Below are 20,590 nucleotides of genomic sequence, written 5' to 3'. Positions count from 1 at the left end.
AATTAGTGTGCAGTATGAAAGCACAACACAGGTACTGTCTTTTCTTAGATGTCCCAGTTAACATGGGAGACAGGTAAATTTTTTTTTTTTATTAAAAAAGGACCAACAAAACCAAAAATAAACAAAAGCAACGTGCAGGCTGTTGTGCATAAATCCTTCAGGTTTGTACATACAAGTTGCTGTGACAGAGAACATCTTCCTTTGTAAACTGTATATAGTAACAAAAAGGCAGACACAAAATAAATTATGTGATTTAGCATTGAGAAAGGAACAAACAGTGGTGTAAGGAACAAAGAGAGTTTCTTCAGCATTTTTCTGTAATGTGTGGTACACAGTTGCAAATGATAAGCACTACCCTTCAGCCGTGACTCATACAGGATGGCATACACACAAAACTGAGCAGGTGTCCAAAAGTTTGATTGAACATAAGTTAAATATGTACAATGTAAAAGTTAAACTGACCTGGAACAAAAACAATTCGCCGTGGTTGGTGCTAATATATGTTATTAACTTTTTACAGCCAGATGACAACAATCAAAAACCTTCTCTTATATATTTCCATAAATAAATAAAAGAATCTCATACATATTTACAATATTTCTTGACTAAAATTTACAAATGTAAGAAGGCAACACCAGAGTGAACTTAAGAGCTTAAGCTTTAAAAATATTTACAGGAATTATCTACACTGTTACAATAGGTAATCACCAACAGTACAATCACTTTTTACTGGAACTATCTTCATTAAAAAAACAAAAACAAAAACAAAAAACATTTTCTTCATTTTGGTTGACTTCAGAAACTCAGCAGCTTTTTCCATTTAAAACATAAACCATCTGTGACACTTCACACTCAAGATACCTAATTGGAGATCAGTCATTAAATGAAAAACACAGCATAAGAGCTCTGAATTAAATATGATTTACTTTTAAGAAAGACTATAATGGGTGATAGTAAACAAATGCCTCTGATATGGGAGCCAACAAAATGTGCAAAGCTGTTTGGAGAAGAGGAGAAGAAAAGGCCTCAAAATACTGTGGTGGAGGCCATCACTGCCTGGGGTGAAAGCACTACGACATTAACTACCACGCAAACTGGTTTGGAAGGTAGTGGGATCAGTAAGGCATTTACTGTATGTACATCCAATAAACGTCACTAAAGTACCAGACTGTGGATGGAAGGCACACATGCGTGTTAAGACAGAAAAGGTCAGGCTTTTCAAGTTAAACTCACTGAGCAAACAAAGTGATTTGTGTATTTAGGCCATCAACATAGTGAGGTGATGTGTTGGTGGTAAAGTAAGCATGCTTCTGCAGCTTTTTAAATGACGGGATTCTTAGACAATTTCGCCTAGCTTCAAAAGAGTCAAGGCTCAGTGATCAAGAACATCATCTTTCGAAACCGTGCATTACTCCTTCATTTTGAAACCATTTTGTGGTTTGACTAAATGGCATCCTGTAGTTAACCTCCATTTTGTCATACAAAAGTTTCAAGTATCTTTTTTTTTTTTTCTTCTTTTTTCAGTTCTTTCTTCAGACTTGGACGGCACAGTGCTGAGGTCAGAAACATAAGCCACAAAATGAGGTCACTGGGGGAAGGAGGGGTCTGTTAAGCAGCAGCAGTAGAAACAAAAAACGGTCTTTGATGCTTCATATTTGCATCAGGAAAAAAAATTACTTCAAATAAAGCCAGTGTCTTCTTCATCTTTGGGTCATGCAACATCCATGTCGTCCATGCTCAGTAGTTGCCTCTGTAAAAAAAAAAAAAAAGCTTTAAAATTACACCCTCTCATTTTTAGAGACAAAATCTAACGATAAATGATGGCATCAAAGGGAAGATACCTGAGGATAAACATGGCCGTCACAGCTGTTCCTGCAGATATGTACCTCGTCCTCCGTGGTTTTCTGGTACACTGGATTGTCAAAGTGGATGGTGTTGGTGTTCTTCAGACGCCAGTGTCTCCATAGCAACACTGCTCCAAAGATCAGCAGGGAGGTGACCACTGCAGAGCAGGAGAAGAGTTGAAGGTCATTTAGATTGCACGTGTTGACCACGCAGGGCCGGCTGTTTTCTTTAGTGTTTGACAGAGAGCCGTGAAGAGCTGAAATGTGGAACTTACCTATTGGCAACACGACATAGAGAGCAATAGGGTGGGATGGATGGGCTTCTGCAGGCACTGCTGCCAATCTGTTGCCTGAAAAAACAAAGAGTGCAATGTTTTTCTTTATATTATTCCTTAAAATTAGATGAGAAGATCAATACCACTCTTGTGTGTTGTGTGGTATATACTGTAAGAAGCTGCAGGCAGGAGACTCTGGGAAATCACTGTACCCTGCCAAGAAATATGTCCCACCTGAGTCCCACATATGTAGGGATTCAACAAATGAGATATAACATGTTAATTTGTGAACTTTAGAGGTGCTGGTAGGTGGTTTTTGTTGCCTATGGACTGAGTTTTATCCCGTTTCCAGTCTTTATGCTAAGCTAAGGTTACTGCACAAAGATGAGAGTGGCATCGATCTTCTCACATAACTCTTGGCAAGAAAGTGAATAAGTGTTGTTTTCCAAAATGTTGACATAGTCCGCTAACAACATAATCTATCACGTAAGGGATCACGTACAGTGGAACTTTAATTCAAAGCCTTTCACTGTTAATTTCATTAGCACACATAAAGTAATAGTTTCTGTACCTTGAGCAGTGGCGGCAGGCTGCTGTGTTCTCTGTGTGGGCTGGATGGAAGAGGTGGATGTGAGCTTTTTGGTGGCTCTGGTGGTGGTTGTAGTTGCAGCAGTTGTAGTTGTTGGGGTAGCGACAGGCTGCCTGGGTGTAGTAGGCTTGGCGGGATCCTTGGGTGGGAGCAGTTCAGCAGTTTTGTTTTCGGCAGGAGGGGCAACTGTGACTGCTGGGAAAGACAAAATGTAAGGGTTACTGTGGCGATTCTATGTGAACCTGCAGTTCCTTTGTAGTGCCATGCACAGGGGACATTTACCTGTCACGCACATCCTCATGTCAGGTCCCATGGTCATGTGGTCAGGACAGGCGCAGGTGTATTTAGGAGAGTGCTGGTTGATCAGAGGGGCAGGGAGGCACAGAAACTCACAACCTCCATTCATACTGTCACTATCTTTGCACCAGTCTGTACCTAAATGACGGAAAAAGTGGGTACAATAAGCATTAGAAAACATTATATGGCCTTGAAGTACTTTTTGTATGTTATAATTCCCAGATCCAGTGATGTTTCTGTACCGTTGGGCTGCTTGAGGTTGTGATACAGTATGATATCTTCAGGCTGGTCCAGGTCCACTGCCAGCTCAGTGATGTCCTTTCCTGTCAGACGGTTGGCACTTAAAACAGCACCATTGCCAATGTCCGTCCAAAACACTTTTTCCTGTTTAAAGGGAAATACAACTTGAGTAATTCTGTAATTATTTGCCGAAGTTTCCTGAAACACGAATGAATTAATTATCCAGACTGATAAAGGCTTAGTATAAATGATCCAAATTTATTGGGAATAAAGTGCGGAAATAGTAGCTAAAGCCCTGGCTTTACACTAAAAACAATTCCAGATGGATAACTGCATATGAACTGGATCACTGACTGTCTGGTTTTGAATTACAGTAGTAAAGTATAAATGACTGAAAGTGCATAGCTTTGTGTAAAAAAGACATTGAAGAAACATTTCATTTTAAGTTGAGGATGGTCCATATTTTCCATTGAAGCAGATCATAGTTCCCGTTATGATTCTCTTAATGTATCAGAACAAAATGATTCAGTCTATGCAGCGCAGACATTTTTGTGATAACATGACTGAAAACACCTTTAACTTTCAGTGACTTAATTTTCATCTGCGGATAAATTTACTTCATCACTAACCTCAAAGACAGTCAGAGAGAGGGGGTGGGAGAGCTTTTCCTCGCTGACTATGAGGCTGCGTCGCGTCCCTCCATTCACATCAATGCTCGAGAGTGTGTGCATCTTGGAGTCCACCCAGTACAGACGCTGGTTTGCCATGTCTTTCCAGAGAGAGCATGAAGCAAAGAAAGATTTGACTGGTTATCATGTCTGTATGCTCATTATACAGTTTGAATTGAAATTTCTTGGTTTCAACTAAAATCATTCATGAAGTTCTGCTTACCTAGGGTGATACCATTGGGCCACGCGATGTTGTCTGTCACCAAGGCAACGCGATCCACTCCATTCAACCCGCTCTTCTCTATCTTAGCCTGCTCACCCCAGTCTGTCCAGTACATGAAGCTAAAGAGGACACAGGACAATTCATAAAAATTGGAATCGCAAACTACAGATAATCAGGAAAAAGGAAAAAAAAAAAAGCAATTTTACGAGTCATCTAGGTTGAGGTATCCGTTCCACATCTGCAACCTGTCTGAAACTTTCACTTACTTGTTTACCGGGTCCAATGCGATGGCTCTTGGCTTCTCCAGGTTGTCTGTGATGAGTGTCTTCCTCTTGCTGCCGTCTGTCGTTGCCACAGAGATAGTCTTCAAAATGCTGTCAGTCCAGTAGATGTTGCCATGGATCCAGTCCACGGCAATGCCCTCTGGGGCCTGAATCCCACTGCCGATTACTACAGTGTGGCAAGAGGAGTTACTGGCCACGTCGATCTTGGAGCTGTCAGGAAGGAGACGAGGGTGGAGAGACTCAGTTTAGAGAGAGGTATCGCTTTATATGCAGTCCAGCCTACATCGCAGTCTCTCGTTCACAATGGAAAATCTGTTTCTGACATCTTGCAGTTACACATACAGGGTTTCTGGTGCACTACAAGAGCTTACTTAAACCAAAAGACTCCCTAACTAGATTGATAAAGTTTCAGGGTCTTTCTAACCTGTAGATTTTCTTCAAAGACAGGTCAGACCAAAAGATCATCTTGTGTAGCATATCCATGTCCAGAGCCACCACGTTTTTCAGCTGTGGGATCAGACGGACGTACTCGCTGCGGTCCACCGTCAGCTTCCTCACCTCGTGTCTGTTGGTGAAGTAGAGGGTGGGTACAGTGCCTGGAGGACACAGAGGAGAAGAGGTTTCAGTCAGGACTATAAATCTAAAGAGGTCCTGCAATCTGTGGGTTGTCTCTTAAGAGTAAGCATGGCATAAGGACAGGCTGTCTTTCAAACATTACCTGATTCAGCCTTGCATGTCTTGGTCGCGGGGTCAATCTCATAGCCGTTTTTGCAGTCGCACTTGTAGCTGCCGGGCAGGTTGATGCAGATCTGACTGCAAGTGTCCGGTTCTGCACATTCATCAATGTCTGCAGGGGGAGGAACACAAAGTCAAGGGGAAAACTCGGGGTTGCATTTGCAATTGGCAAATCGGGACCTTTTTTTTTTTTTTTTTTACATAGTCAAGTTTCTAATAGACTGTTTCTCAAAATATATGTTCATGACCCAAAGCTGATCACGGCCGACTTAAGAATGAATGTCAAATGTCAGACTCCCTCCTCTCACCTTCACAGGTTTTTTTGTCCATCTTCAGGCTGTATCCAGCAAGGCACGAGCAGTTGTAGCCAATCTTCAGATCGTTGCAGTGATGGGAGCAGCCACCATTTCCAGTCGAACACTCATTGATGCCTGTGGAGACCGAGATACACAGGGCTTTCAAATAGCATTCATGATAGCCATTTCCTAATGGTAGCTCAAATTGAAGCTGAACTCACTCATTCAAACTATCTAGGCCAGTGGGTCTGCTTTGGTATCTGGTCTAACATTTTCCACGCTACGCTGTGGTTTCACTTTTTCTTTTTCTCCGAGCAGCGGTGGAGCTGAGCGTATACCCGAACTCTAACACACTAACTAGTCTTATGACTTTTGGCTATTGGGTGGATTGTTAAATAAGACTTCACTTACCGCACTCTTTGACAGGTTCATCTGACCAGTCCCTGCAGTCTTTCTGTTTGTCGCACACCCTCTCAATGCTGATACACTCCCCACTGCCACACTTGAACTTAGTTGGGCCTTCACATACAATTTCTGTGGAGGAAAACAGGGGAGAATGAATTTAACTGTAATCTAACGATATGAAACTGCTGTGCAAAGACTTTAAGACTTTTCCATGGGCCTTAAGAAATAAATGATTAACTTCAGTATACAAAGTGTGTGGGTGAAAATAGACTGGATCTCTGTTAGAGTCACCTATGTGGCAGCCCATCTCATCACTGAGGTCCCTGCAGTCAGCCGCTTTGTCACACTGGCGGCTGCCATGGATACAGGTGCCGTCATTACACTGGAACTCGTCCGCACGACAATTAGGACGACCTACAAAAAGAAGACAAATTGGTGAAAAAGAGAGAGAGAGAGAGAGCGTGAGAGGCGACAGAGAGCAAAGGGAAGATTAATGAGATAGACATAGAAAGAAGAGATGACTTATTGTGGCTCTTGTGTCAGTATTGATGATGCTGAGTATGTGCAGGTGGCCCTGGATGACAACAGGATATCATGTATGCTCAAGCACGAATAGGCTGCATCTGTTAGGCTGTTAGAACTTTAAATATGAGCCAGAAGATTTATCAGAGGAAAGCAGGTTTGCAGAAGATAAGATGGATGGAATGAGAAAAACTAGGAATAACTAATACTCAAAGAAAGCGAACTCACTGCAGTTGACCTCGTCCGATCGATCCTGGCAGTCCATGCCTCCATCACACCTCCAGCTGCTGTGGATACAATCCCCATTAGCACACTGAAATTCGTGGACTCCGCAGTGCACCGCCGTCTTGTCCGGCTGCCGTTCCACACAGTTCTCCGGCCACTCATCCGACCCGTCGGCACAATCCTTGTCTCCATCGCATTTCCACAGGGCCGGCACACAAATGGAGTTGTTGCACTGGAAGGATCGAGGGCTGCAGGTGGGCTTGGGGCAGGAAGCCTCATCTGAGCCGTCTGAGCAGTCGTTGTCATGGTCGCAGACGAAGGTGCTGGATACACACTGGCCATTGGCACAACGAAATTCTCCAGCTTTGCACTGTTTGGCCGCTGTGGTCAGTCAGGAGTAGAGAGAGAAGAGAGGAGTTGATGTGATTTTTTGTTACCATAATCAGGTAAAATCAGACAGAAATGTCTTTTGACATGTTTAACGAGTAGTTTACTATATGAATGGTTTAAACCTCTTTGCATGTGTCTTTGTTTTAAACTCTGTATGTCTTTTAATTTTCCACTTTTTATTGTCGTTTATGATGTTTAAGCATCATTCATTGTTACTGATGAGGTGAATAAACTCTACTCCGGTCTAAAACGTACTGCAGTTCTTCTCATCAGCCCCATTGTCACAGTCAGCTTTGCCGTCACAGGTCCAGGTTCCTGGGATACACTGGTTCATGGGAGGGCCACAGCTGAACTCTGATTCCAGACAGGTTTTGGTTGCTAAGGACAGAAAAAGGAAGTATGAATCAAGTGATTTCACGTGTTAACAGAGGGGTAAGGCTTGTGACTACAGTAGAGTATAATGTAAAACTGAATAATCATTTACCTCTTGAAACTACTGTCTACGGTAGCTTTATTACTGCGTTTCTGATTCACTGTTTTAATTGCTGCTGATGATTATTGTCACAAGTAGGTCAGCAAGTCAAAAAATCAGGTCAAGAGAAATGTTCTGTATTTGTTTCATTTCTTGTATTAATCCTATTTTAGTTAAAACATGTAGATTTTATTATTTTTAATTATTAGTCGATTAATAGAGAATTTTGATGAATCTTTTCCATTTTCCAGGCAAAACTGCAAAAAATGTGCTGGTTACAGCCTCTCAAGTGTGCAGATTTGGTGGGGTTTTTTTGGTCATATATGATAGTAAACTGAATATCTTTGTTGGATTGTTGATTGGATAAAACAAGAAATCTGAAGATGTCACATTGGGCCGTTGGAAAATTAGAATGGATGTTTTTCATTATTTTCTCACATTTTGTAAGAAAAACTATGTGTTGATTAATTGAGAAAAGAATTGTCAGATTAATACAAAATGAAAATAATCATTAACTAGAGCCCAATTCCCATATGTTGCATTTTTATTTTCACTTACAAAGAGGATCACAGTCTTAGGTCCTCAGTGATAAAATAACATACCGCAGGTTGCAGGCAGTTCATCAGTTCCATCCCCACAATCGTCCGTATTATCACAAATCCACCTTCGGGTGATACACCGCCCATTTCCACACTTAAACTGAGTGGAGCTGCATGTGAATGCTGCATCTGTGAAGACAAAAGGAACAGAGTTCATTCAGTGTTACATGAGAGCAAACCGAAACCTTCCTTTACAGTCAACATCACAAGCTCTGACTCTATCAACAATTTACATTTCGCTTCCTGTGAGCACCTTGTAATAACGTGAGCTTGTGTCACCGCAAAAAAAAAAAAAAAAAAAAAAAAAAACACAGATATCCTGTCAGGTTAATATTTCACTGAAAAATACACACAGGACAAAAAAAAAACTGAAGGCCACTCAAATTCAGATAAGTGACGGTGTGAAAACTACACCTTTTACTCTTTGCTTAACTCAGAGGAATTACCAAATTAAGATAACAACACTCTGTGGTTCCTTCACTTGTGTTAGAACAAGATATTAAGTAAGAAGACATGAATGTAAAGTATTTGGACAGAGGAGGCCATTCCTTTGAGGGAACAAAAAAACATAATAGTCGTATATTTCTTTATTCCACCATGACACACACATGCACTCTACCACAACCACAATTCAACTGAATTTTAGTTCATTTACTTGACTTTCAGACAGTATAGTCCATATTTCACAAAACTAAAGATATAATAAGACAACTAAAAGATAACAGATGAGAGAAAATGAGTAAAAAACCGTAACTGTCTATTTAATCTAATGATGCAGCTTCAGAAAACTCCACTTGTTACCAAATGTTTATTTTGTTTTTTAATCACTTTTATTACGTGTTTTCTTATGTAGTTTAAATGTTGATCTTATCTGCGACGTATGTCCAAGGTTGAAGGCCATTAATGTTAGTGGAATGAAAGGAAAGCAAGTTTAACCAAAACCCAATACCTCTGTTACCCACTGGTGGGTTTTACAGCTGCACTACTCGCTTTGAGTTTTAAGTTGTGCGACCTTACATTGACCTTGGTTTATTCTGGGATCTGAGGTCTTCCCCCGAGAAGATCACACCTCGGTGATGCGCTGGTCAAAGCGAAGAGTGCATCAACATCGAGGAACATGTGAAACCAACACAGGCCACTCACACTCCTGAGCAAGCATGTGTCATCCTCCATCACCTCAGCACTGCCAGTCTCTCCAGTGACCTGGAGGCTGGGGACATGTCAGACTATCCCTTTAAGGCAATAGTATGGGAGGAGTTGAACAATCACACCACCAGTTGCTGATTGGTCCCAGAGTGGTATTTCTCATCAACAGCATCACCACATGACCGGCACACAGAGGCGGAGACTCCGAACACAAGGAAGTTTGTCACCTTAAGTGTGTCAATGAGCGATGACAGTTAAAAAAGGGACAGTGGGGTCTGGCCGGTGATGGGTTGTAGGAGATTGTAAAATAAGGAGAGGATGCTTGGGCAACACTGGGCTTGCCACCAAGAGTTAACTCCCACCTCCTTTGAAAATGTGAAAAAAAAAAGAGAAGGGAGAAATTGACTTTTTACTTCTTTTTTTATTATTATTGGAAACATTAAGTCAATGTGGGCTTTCCCTGATTATGGGAAAAACCTTTAGCCGATCTTGAAAAACTCTTCCTGTGTAACACCTACACACCCATGCGTCCAGGAAAATCCCAAAAACACACAAATGCTAACACACATGGCGGGGAGGCTGGACGCGCAGCCAGCAGCAGTTCCAGGAATAAAGTTTCCAAAGCTGGAAAATTCAGCTGTTACTGAAGATAAGCTGTGACAAATTAACAATGAAATTTAAAAGATTTCCTCCACAACTCTCACTCATTTTACCTTTTTAAGAATCGTCCATGTATTACACTTAACAGAGAAGGACCAAAAGTAAGACAAACGCTGGCACTTCCTGACCTTCAAACTCCCGACCTCGTCTCTGAGGGTGGAAATTACCCTGTGGGCCAGTGTTTTCATTTCCCACTGCTAATCTTCCCTACTGTTTCCACATATGGGTCACAAGCCTCCCAAGAATACTGCTCAGTAAAAGGAGGTTTACAGGCCCGTAAATATCAGGGCCTGTATCAGGCTCTGTTTCATGCAGTTGTTACTGCCTGTCTATTAAGACAGGCAGGCCTATCTACCAACTCTCAACTTGGGTTATATGTTATTGGGTCATATGTTATTTTGGACATATTATATATCTATGTGTGTGTGTGAGTGTGTACAGTTAGGTTCATAAGTATTTACAATTACAATTTGTAATTTTGCCTCTGTACGTCACCATGATGGATTTCAAACGAAGCCATCAAGATGTGACTGAAGTGTAGACTCTCAGTCTTAATGCAAGGGGTTTAACGTTTAGGAATTACAGCCATTTCTATACATAGTCTCTCATTTTTAGAAGCTGAAATCTAAATCGAGTTTCATGGCCAGGTGTGGCCTGTCCCCTCGTTATTTCATGACAACCGAAGTAGATAAAAGGTCTGGAGTTGATTCCAAGTGTTGAATGTGCATTTGGTAGCTGTTCATGGGATCTATCAACATGTGGTTCAAAGAGGTGTCGATGCAAATGAAGGAAGCCATCTTTACGTTGAAAAGACAAAACAACCCTATCAGACAGATGTCAGAAACTTTAGGATTGGCCAAGTCAACAATCTGGTACATTCTTAAAAAGAAGGAATTTACTGGTGAGCTCAGCAACACCAAAAGGCCACAGAACACAACTAAAGTGGATGATGATAGAGTTCTTTCCTTGGTGAAAAAAACCCCTTCACAGCATCTAGTCAGGTCAAGAACACTCTCGAGGAGGTAGGCATATCATTGTCAAAGTCTAAAATCAAGAGACGCCTTCATGAATGTAAATGCAGAGGGTTTACCACAAGGTCGAAACCACTGGTAACACTCAAGAACAGAAAGGCCAGATTAGACTTTGCCAGAAAACATCTAAAATAACCTGCCCAGTCCTGGAACAAGATTTTTTGGACAAATGAAACCAACATTAACTTTTACCAGAATAGTGGGAAGAGAAGAGAAGAGTATGGAGAAGGAAAGGAACAGCTCATTATCCAAAGCATAATCACCATCTGTCAAACATGGTGGCGGCAGTGTTATGGCATGGGCATGTATGGCTGCCAATGGAACTGGTTCACTGGTGTTTATTGACCATGTGACTGCTGATGGAAGTAGCAGGATGACTTCTGAAGTGTATGGGGCTCTGCTATCTGCTCAGATTCAGCCAAATGCTGCAAAACTGACAGGACGGTGTTTCACAGTACAGATGGATAATGACCCAAAACGTGCTGCCAAAGCAACACAAGAACTTCTCACGGCAAAGAAATGGAATATTCTTCAATGGCCAAGTCAGTCACCTGACCTCAACCCAATTGAGCATGTTTTTCACTTCCTGAGGACAAATTTAGAGCAGAAAGACCCACAATCAAGCAACAACTGAAAGTGGCTGCAGTAAAGGCCTGGCAAAGCATCTCAAGGGAGGAAACTAGCATTTGGTGATGTCCATAGGTTCCAGACTTCAGGCAGTCATTGACAGCAAAGGATTTTCATCCAAGTATTAAAAAAATTCCTTGTATTTATAAATATGTTGGTTTGGCATGTTTTAACTTCTTTGTCCAAAAGTGCTACAGGAAATAGGGTTTGTTTGCTTGCTTTTGTTTTTTTTTTGTTTCAGTGTGGAATATGTGTAATGTATCAGATATGTAGTATTTTTTAAGGGGGCTGGGGACCTTTGGATGTACGCACGACATTCGCTAATTCATTCACTCCCTATTCAGAGCAACGCTGACTTTCTCTGCATCTCCACTGTCTCCAGTGTGCTGCCGGGAGGATGCCAGCACGCTGGTGTCGAGGCCGCACCCTGTCTCGCTGACAACCGCCCGCTTCCCTCTGCGCTCATTCCTCCTCTTTGAAACTTGAGACGGGCGAACGTGATTGACTGGTCGCCTGCAGTCCACGGCGGAAGGAACCAATCAAAACGCGGAGCGTAAATTTTCACTCACTTGTGACAAAATTGTGAACCACAGTGTGTTGTCATCACCGATATTATTGAATCATCAGTTTCCTTCGCAGTAGCTGCAGTTTGCAGTCACTGCGCTCGTTGAATTCATAGGAGAATTTAAAGTAAAGTTCAGAAAGAACCAAATATCAAAGCAATTTCTCCCGATTCACTTAACATATTCAGCGCAATACCCTCATGGAAACATTTGAATTTGTAACATATGAAAACAAAACAAAAATAATGCTAAAACAAACGAGTTATTCCCATTAATTGTAAGGGATACAGAATGATACAAGGAAATAAGCTCGATGTTCTTATGTGCAGCTACAACAAATCAGCCTCGCCAACTTCCCAACACCGGAGCATCCCTCTGTGTGGTAAGAAAGGTAGTTGCCAGGAAACCACACTTCTTACCTGCCTGAGGCGAACAATGGATCAGCATCAGCAAACCCCAACATGTTGACAGTCCGGCGAGTCCCCTCCACATCCCAAACATATCCTGTCCTCCCCTATCTGTCCTGATTTGACACCTAAAGTAGACACCGGTCAGGTATGAGCACAGGTATGGAGAGGAGGGCGAGTTCACCGCGGGGATCTGTGCGTAAAAGGCTCTGGCTCAGGCGCAGAGGGCAGGCAGCAGAGTCACGCGGCGACTGTGCGTAAAAGGCGAGTGCCAGCCAAATATTAAGGGGCGCGTGTCACATCCGACCAGTTTGTATGAGGCTGACAGGGGGGCGGTGCTAGAGCAGTGGTGTGATGTTTGAAATGGGACGTGAGCATTGCGGGGGAGGAGCCACATTGTTGCTGTATCACTGAGATGGTGGGTGTGTGTGTGTGTGTGTGTGTGTGTGTTCCTAAGAAACAATTAATTAAAGGAAGAGGAAAAACAGACCTATATAATTAACACAGGCAGTTCACATCTAACTAGACTTTTACTGATGATATGACTATGTCTCTAGAAGAAGAAGCTGCTTTTATATTAACACTTACAGAAGAAACAAAATGTCAGAACCACAGTCACACCATAGTCAGGATGTCCGTAATGGTTCTACTCTTTTAGAAAACGAAAAGGACGGAAACCCTGTGTTTGAGACCACATGTGAGTATGTGCTGGCACATGGGGAGTCCTCCGCAGCAGCAGGGGTTCTTGAGTGTAGTAAAGGCTGAAGCGTGGCAGAAATTACTGTATAATTTCCTGGCGAGAAATAAAAGTATTAGACTCAGCTGGGTTTTGGGTAATTTAATGCATAAGAAGATGAATCAAACAAAGGATTAAACAAGCCAACAAAAAGAGTCACAGCAACACTATTCAGCTGAGTAGGGACAGAGTTCTTCCACCAAAGCAGGTTCAAGAGTCTGACAATTCCTCTGGAGTTCAGCAGATCTTTTAAACACGAGTTTCATATGAGCTGGCAGTCAGTAGCCCCGTAGGCATCGATCTGTCGTCTGCAAAAGTGGGGGAAAAATTTGTTCCTCCTGGCCCAAGACTGTGGGGCCCATGTTTGACTTGCCAGTTCAGTGGGGTCTTTTGGTTCATTCTAGACGAATAAAAGCTACTTAAGAGCTACGAAGTTAAGCAATTTCTATTACAAAACATACGGTAGCTTTGTTTCCCGGAGAGATGAGCTGGGGGCAGATCTTTTTACACTGAATAATGTGTGCACAGCACGTAAATTATAGATAGAGGCAAGACTTTACTTTAAGTCCTGCTGTTCAACATTTTTAAGCGTTTATTAATGTACAGTGTTTTTTCAGGAATTATGACGTCTCCTATGAAGACATATTTTACATTTATTCAACTGAGTTTTACTATATTGTCACTGATGATCTGTTTATACAACAGCCTCCATCCTGCCCACAGGAGGAGTTATAGTTGTTGACAAAATACACTCAAAATCTGCTTACAAATACATTATACTATATTATAAGGGTACTTAAAGTATAGTGTTCCCTATTTAAGTCTATTGGAAGAATACACATATAATTTTATTTTATTGTAGCCACCACCAGCCCACTGACAAGAGGAAAACTTTATACCACATACTATTCCTCATATTATTGTTACTGTTAATATTAGTTCTAACCTTGGTGTTACTATTATTAACAAAACAGTTAAAATACATTAATCCAGTACAAAGAGTAGAGAAAAAAAAATTACACAATAATAAAAATATAGTAGATAGATAAATAAATACACACATTTTCAAAAGGAAAAATGTGCACAACTTCTCGCTCATTAGTTGATGGTAAAAAGACTGTTACTAGCTACACTATGGGACGTAGGATGAAGGTTTCCATCTGTAATTGGAAATGTGGCTGTGTTTGGCAATTGGTAAATGGACAGGTTCACAATTTTTCAAGTCTGACTTCTGAACATCTGAACAGTGGAACAGGTTTTGCTTGCTGTGCTCATTTCTCCTGTTCATATCGGGCATCCAGAGATCCCCTCTTTGATCCCTTCTGTATGTGTCTACAACGTCAGTGATGGGGACAACATTTTGCAATAAAAAGACAGCAACTTTGGAAGACACTCATTTGGTTTGATTAATTCAGATTAATGAAGCATCATATTAACTTCAGATAAACTTTGAAATACACTTTTTTCTTTTGTCTGGTGCCTTTGTCCCCCATCACTCACATTTAAAGTGCATTTCGAAGGGATCTTTTAATGGCCAATATGAACAAGTATAATCATTACAGCAGGAAAAAACTGTGTCAATTTACACATGAGCATATGAGCATGGTTTTAAGTCAACCTTGAAAATATGGGAACATAACTGTTATAGGCAAAGCCAAATTTAGCACAAAAATGTACATTTTTTGACAAGGATCATTCTGTCATTGTAAATAAAACCGGTTAAGATGTCAACTGCTCTTTTCACTGGAATAAGAGACCAAACTATCTACTGATGCTGCATCTGAACTGCAGACATACTGTCTGTTGCTTTACATGAGTATTAAACTAGACCTGTACAAATGTAAAACTCTAGTGTCCACAGTCTCTGCATCCTGTTCCTCTTTAAAAGCAAACAGAGCATTTGCAAAACAAAATATTCTTATTATTTTAATGGGGGTGATGAAAAATGAGCCCAGGAAATATGATAACCTCCACTGTAATGTTAGGCGAACTGCAGTTTACAGGAACTATTATGAGTTACTTGGAGGCTGATGCATTGTGGTGACATTCAACGGTAGAACTTGCTTCGCATCACTGTCTTCTTATCCCTCCCTTTATACTGATTTTGTAATTCCCAAAAGCTAAATGAAGAAACCATTCCCAAAATGTCTTCTCTCAGAAAGGTTGTTTTCTGACCTTCCCCTACAATCAGATTGTTCCACATGCAGAGTTCACTTTGCATCACCGTTAAAATATTGAGGTGTTAAGACGTCACTGTGAGGTGGAGATGGCCTTTCTGATATTTATTGGGTGAATCAGACAGATAAACTGTATCTGTGTTTCCATGAGGGGGATAATGTGTGTGTGCGTCCGTGTGTGTACAGAGAGTGGGAGGACCTTGGCTAGCTCCTGGTAGAGGCAACGAGCTGAGGGAGGCATTCCTGGAATGTCGAAATAGCGGCTGGATTACATATTCTGCTGCACCCACCATCACTACACACACACACACACACACACACACACGCACACACGTACATGCTTTGTACATGTGCTCAGGCACTGCACAGTACACCTTCTATCGACACAATGTAGTAAAACATCGACTTCAGTGACTTCCAGAGAAGACAGCAACAAGGGAGTCATATGTGACTTATTCAGATCTTCTCCTCTGTGCTGCCAAAACAAAACCTGTGTCCCCGTTTTATTTAAACCGTATTCTAGATATCATACTTGAGACTTGTGTCCCTTCAACATTGGTGAGTTTGACATTTTTAGATGACTGAAGGACTACTATGACTACCAATGGAAAAAAAAAAAATCCCCTCAAACTCAGATTCTTAAGGGGAGACTATAGGGCTTTTTCACAGCAGACATTTTGAGATGTCATAGTAATAAAAGCACAGGTGTTACTAATAACATCAAAATGCTTCTGTTCTAGTCAAGTGTCCCAGTAAACCACGGAAGTGTGACAGTGAGACCATGAAACTGAAGCAGCTTAATGGAATTCAGCCATCATTCATATTATTATTTACACCTGCGCTTTTCCTACTGTGACACCTCAAAATGTGTTCAGTGAAAAACTCCTGTTGTGTTATCTTTAACCAAGTTTAACAGCTAAGTTTTATTAAAAAAAATGTTTTCCATCTTTTCAGTTCCACATGAGCTGGCCGTCTGGAGATACATGGATCTCATCTGACGGCAGCAATATGCTTTTTACCCCTTTGGAGATGAATCCAATTCTCCGAACGTGATTAGAAAACACTACATAAATGCAAAATGTAGATAGATTCAAACAAACAATATTTGTTCTGCTTGGTTGCCAAACATATTATTCTTTGACGTATTTAAACATTAGCATGTTGTACAACTAATCATTTTGTCCTGGTAAACCAGTAGCTTTCTGATTTCCAGCTTGATTCCCACATATCTGATGGCTCCTATCTGCAGAGTCAATCACTATGTGTGCGCACTGTATTTGCTGTGTCCTAGCGCTAATTGGTAGCCCGGTAATCAGTCTGAATTGCCACGGTGTTAACCCCCTATTACTACCTCTGTTTGAATTATTGAAAAAGATCAGATCTATGGGTAGAGAATCAGAGGTGTGGCACCAGGCTGATCTGATTAGTTCCTCCTAATTACTGAGAGCAGCTCACCAGAGTGTCAACAGCGCAGAAGACATGAAACGCAGAATTATATGAGCACTACAGGCAGGCCAGACTAAACACATGGAGTCTTGAGTTCTTCTCACACACTTGACATTACCAGTCTTCTCTAGACCAATCAGAGAACAAGACCCAGCGAGACAGACACAGAATATATACTGTACGCTACTTTATCGAATATGGACTGTGTGCACGGTATGTGTGTGTATGTTTTCTGCCCCTCACTATATGTGCTCGGCAATGTGGAAGTCATGTCCAGTGTCTCAGGGCCGACAGACTGGATGAGCTTGCACACATGCAAACACACACACACGCACACACGCAAATGCACACGCACACACACAAGCGTGTGTTTTCTCAACTCAAGGTCTTACAGTTTTATGAGTCTAAACCACTTTTTTAAGTCTGGGTTGCACTCTCAATGTGCATCACAGGAGATCCTGAACTAAAGAAACACCTAAAATTGTTGTCTGATGAACACTACTGTAGCTTTCTGTATAAAAAAAGTTTCCCTGCACATGGCTCTTCTGCCCAAAAATAGAAATGTTACTTGAAAGAAAGATCCTCTATTACTTTTTAAAGATCTATTCTGCAGATTTATTTCTGAAATGCAGACGTATAAAGGTCATTTAGAAGTTAGTAAAGGAAACTCTGTCTGCGGACTTATTCAGTTTGAGTCACCAGAGAAGAGCTTTAAGAAAAAAATCAGTTGCCCAAAAAAGCTTGAAAATGATCCCATACACCCACACTGACAAATGTTCATCTTAGCAGCACAGCTGCTTATATTTGACATGTATATACTGTGTATACTCTTGTGTGTTTTAACAACCCCGGAGTAGTTTTAGTAAAAGCCCATGAGGGTGCTGCCGTTGAAATGTGCTGTTTTGGGGAGATCGGGAGCTGAAGCCCTGCTCTTACCCATCCCCCCGGCAGATGTTAACAGCTGGTTTTGAGTTGCTGAGGCAATCTAGGGGTTCCTAGAAATCAGGAAACCTAGTCGCTCCCCCTTCCCACATTTACTCCATAAGGAGAAAACACTCCAACACAGGCCTCACTGTCGAGGGTGTTTAATACCACACACACACACACACACACACACACACACACACACACACACATCTTGGCATGTGCCAAGTTACCGCCTCCAAATGGACACTGTACATATAACATACTTCTCTCTGTGCCCAACAACACGCTTACAAACTAAACAGAAATATGAGCACAATACCAAGATTGTTTATATCATCTGGATAAAGAGGTTGTTTGTATTCATTTACTTGCAGGAGCTTAAAAGTGAGTCCAAGAGGGTTACAGCCCTGATTTCATGTTGATGTTGATATCATTTTTTATATTAAATTGGAGGGAAGAAATAAGGTGAAGTTGGACTAAAACTTAATGCTCAGGTAGATACAGGATTTTACATTGTAGTGTGGTAACTTTTTGTTTATAAAAGCTTTTGAGGAAAGATTTAATGAAACTTTTTGAGGAAAACTGTTAAAGCACTGATTATTTTCGAGGTTTAAAAATCCTGTTTCCAAAGACACTAATGTGAGGATTTACCTCTATATTTTGTATTTGTATGAGACCTCCTCCTGGTGATCAGAGAGAGGCATTACATCTTCCATTATCAATAACTTAAGTTTGAGCTATTCTCAGGTCTGTTTGGGCTCAGTATTTAAAAGCCAGTCAGCTAAAGGGCTTTTATTGTCCCCAAAGATTAAAATCAAATCTGCCGAGAGTAAAGTTAATGTCACTGCACTGCAGTAGTGCTTTTAGTAGTTGGAGGATTAAGATCGTCTCCAATATGATGTTTCCCAACTCTGACAACTTCGGTCTCTAAAAATATCAAAACCTTTTGATCCAAACTAACTTGTTTGGATTCTTCCATTAATCTCGTGCAAAGAAAAGATATGCATGAAAAACAAGCGGCAAATCTTCATATTTTGAAAGCTGGAACCAGAAATGTTTCTCTCTTTTGCTCAGAAAAAGTGACTCAAACTATTTACGTTATCAAAATAGTTGCCGATTATTTTTCATGCTGTTTGACTTGTTGATTAATTCACTATTTTATTTCAGCACTACATCACACAAATGCCAACATTCACTTTTACTGTGGTTTATTGTTACGTTTCAAGTTTCAGCGATAATGACACAACACAACAGACAGATCTTAATAATTTAGTGGCGAAAACGTTGATGCTTTGGTTGTATGTTCTTCACTCTAGTAACCTAGCATAATGAGTACAGTAGTAGAAGTACAGTATTGAACTTGCCAGCTGTACACACATGCATGGACAGTATAGTCTCAAAAAAAAAAAACAACAACTCTATACAGTATATCCAACACCATACAGCCATCAGGCATTCACAAGCAGAGAAGAGCCACTGTCCCTCTGGTCCTTTGTCTTGAAATCAAAAACATAAAAAGTGCCAAAGTACATCAAATAGTTCTGAAATAGTAAAATCACCACACAACAACTGAAGGAGAAGCAATTAAAGTTACAGTACTCATTGATGAAATACGACCTCATGATTCTTTAAGTCTACAATCAACAGTTATAAGTGCTTATAGTGGACGTGTAGCAGGTAAGCAGCAGTAAGGTGGAGTAGTCTGTTTCTATACCGTACCATATATACAATATTGGAGAGCAACCTGGACTCAGCTCCATCAAACCTCAGTCAAATAACTGTGGTGAGTTGCTAGAGAGCTACTGAGAAGCCTGGAAACATCGTGAGCGCTCACAGCGCGTTCGATTTCCAAATCAAACAGCCTATCACACCTCGGCAATCACAGTGGCTCCAGAGTGGCTGACTGTTGTTGCAACACATCGCCACAGTGAATCAGAGGTGAAACGTCAGGTTTGTTTATGTCCAGACGTAAGGTAGGTTAAGGTGGTAGCTTCACGCTGGGTAAAAAAAAACAAAACAAAAAGGACGAAGAAAAAAACAGCTCTGTCTGAAAACCTTTCCTGTTTATATTCAATGTTGTGGACTTTACTTTAAAACAGCTCTAACTCTTTGGGTTAGCTGAGGACTAGTTTTTAGTCCAGTTTGTCCAAAATATGAGAAAATCTGGATAATTCTTGGCTTCATAGGAAATGAAATTTCTTGTTACTTGTTTGTTAACAACACTGTTATGTCAGAGTTTAACTAAATGAAGCTTTATTCTTCTTAAATCTTGTCTGGTTTAGACACACTTTATTTTAAGTCCACCATTTAGCATTTATAAACAGTATATAAACATTTAGTAAATGTTTATAACAGCCTATAATGCAGTCGTAAGCTGTATGAAGTGTTTATTAATGCATTTGTCAACAACTATAACTCCTCTTGTGTGGACCCATAAGTGGAGGCTTGTTTATAAATAGATCAGTTTTAATAACAAAGTATGTTTTCATAGTAGAAGTTTAAATTTCTGACAAATACTCTACATTAATAAGCACTTGAAAATGTCCTTATAGCTGTATACATCTACATTATAGTATGATATTAACCATTTATTCGACATCTGTATACTGCTTATAAATGTAACAAGGGGGACTTGAAGGAAAGTGTTACCGAAGTAATTGCTGCAGTTAGGTTCAGAAATTTGCAGTTACAAGCGGCTTCAGGACATTTTCAGGAATATTTTCCCAGTCGAGCTGAAGAAGACTCCCATTAAGTAAAGGCTGATTATAAAAAAAAAGTTAATAGCAATATTATCCTGGGTTGAAAT

At 40.7% G+C, this 20,590-nt stretch overlaps 1 protein-coding gene across 2 annotated transcripts; it reads right to left on the bottom strand.

Annotated features, from left to right (window-relative positions):
* Positions 1–12,761, bottom strand: ldlrb (low density lipoprotein receptor b). 2 transcript variants are annotated; one of them, XM_040146545.1, is made up of 18 exons: positions 12,511–12,761; positions 8,068–8,193; positions 7,249–7,371; positions 6,607–6,984; positions 6,148–6,270; positions 5,863–5,985; positions 5,464–5,586; positions 5,139–5,267; positions 4,845–5,016; positions 4,403–4,630; positions 4,137–4,255; positions 3,875–4,014; positions 3,248–3,389; positions 2,991–3,143; positions 2,691–2,903; positions 2,120–2,194; positions 1,842–2,002; positions 1–1,750 (listed from the first exon to the last, which is right to left on the bottom strand). In XM_040146545.1, the coding sequence occupies exons 1-18, from the start codon at positions 12,590–12,592 to the stop codon at positions 1,712–1,714; spliced, it is 2,649 nt and encodes an 882-aa protein (XP_040002479.1). In that variant the 5' UTR covers positions 12,593–12,761; the 3' UTR covers positions 1–1,711. The 2 variants fall into 2 exon arrangements, with proteins under 2 accessions (XP_040002479.1, XP_040002480.1); XM_040146546.1 differs by having other exon boundaries at positions 2,691–2,900.
* Positions 12,762–20,590: the final 7,829 nt, after the last annotated feature.

The sequence above is a fragment of the Xiphias gladius genome, chromosome 15, assembly GCF_016859285.1.
Source record: "Xiphias gladius isolate SHS-SW01 ecotype Sanya breed wild chromosome 15, ASM1685928v1, whole genome shotgun sequence".
Lineage (NCBI taxonomy): Eukaryota > Metazoa > Chordata > Actinopteri > Istiophoriformes > Xiphiidae > Xiphias > Xiphias gladius.
This window is presented reverse-complemented; position numbering and strand designations above follow the sequence as displayed.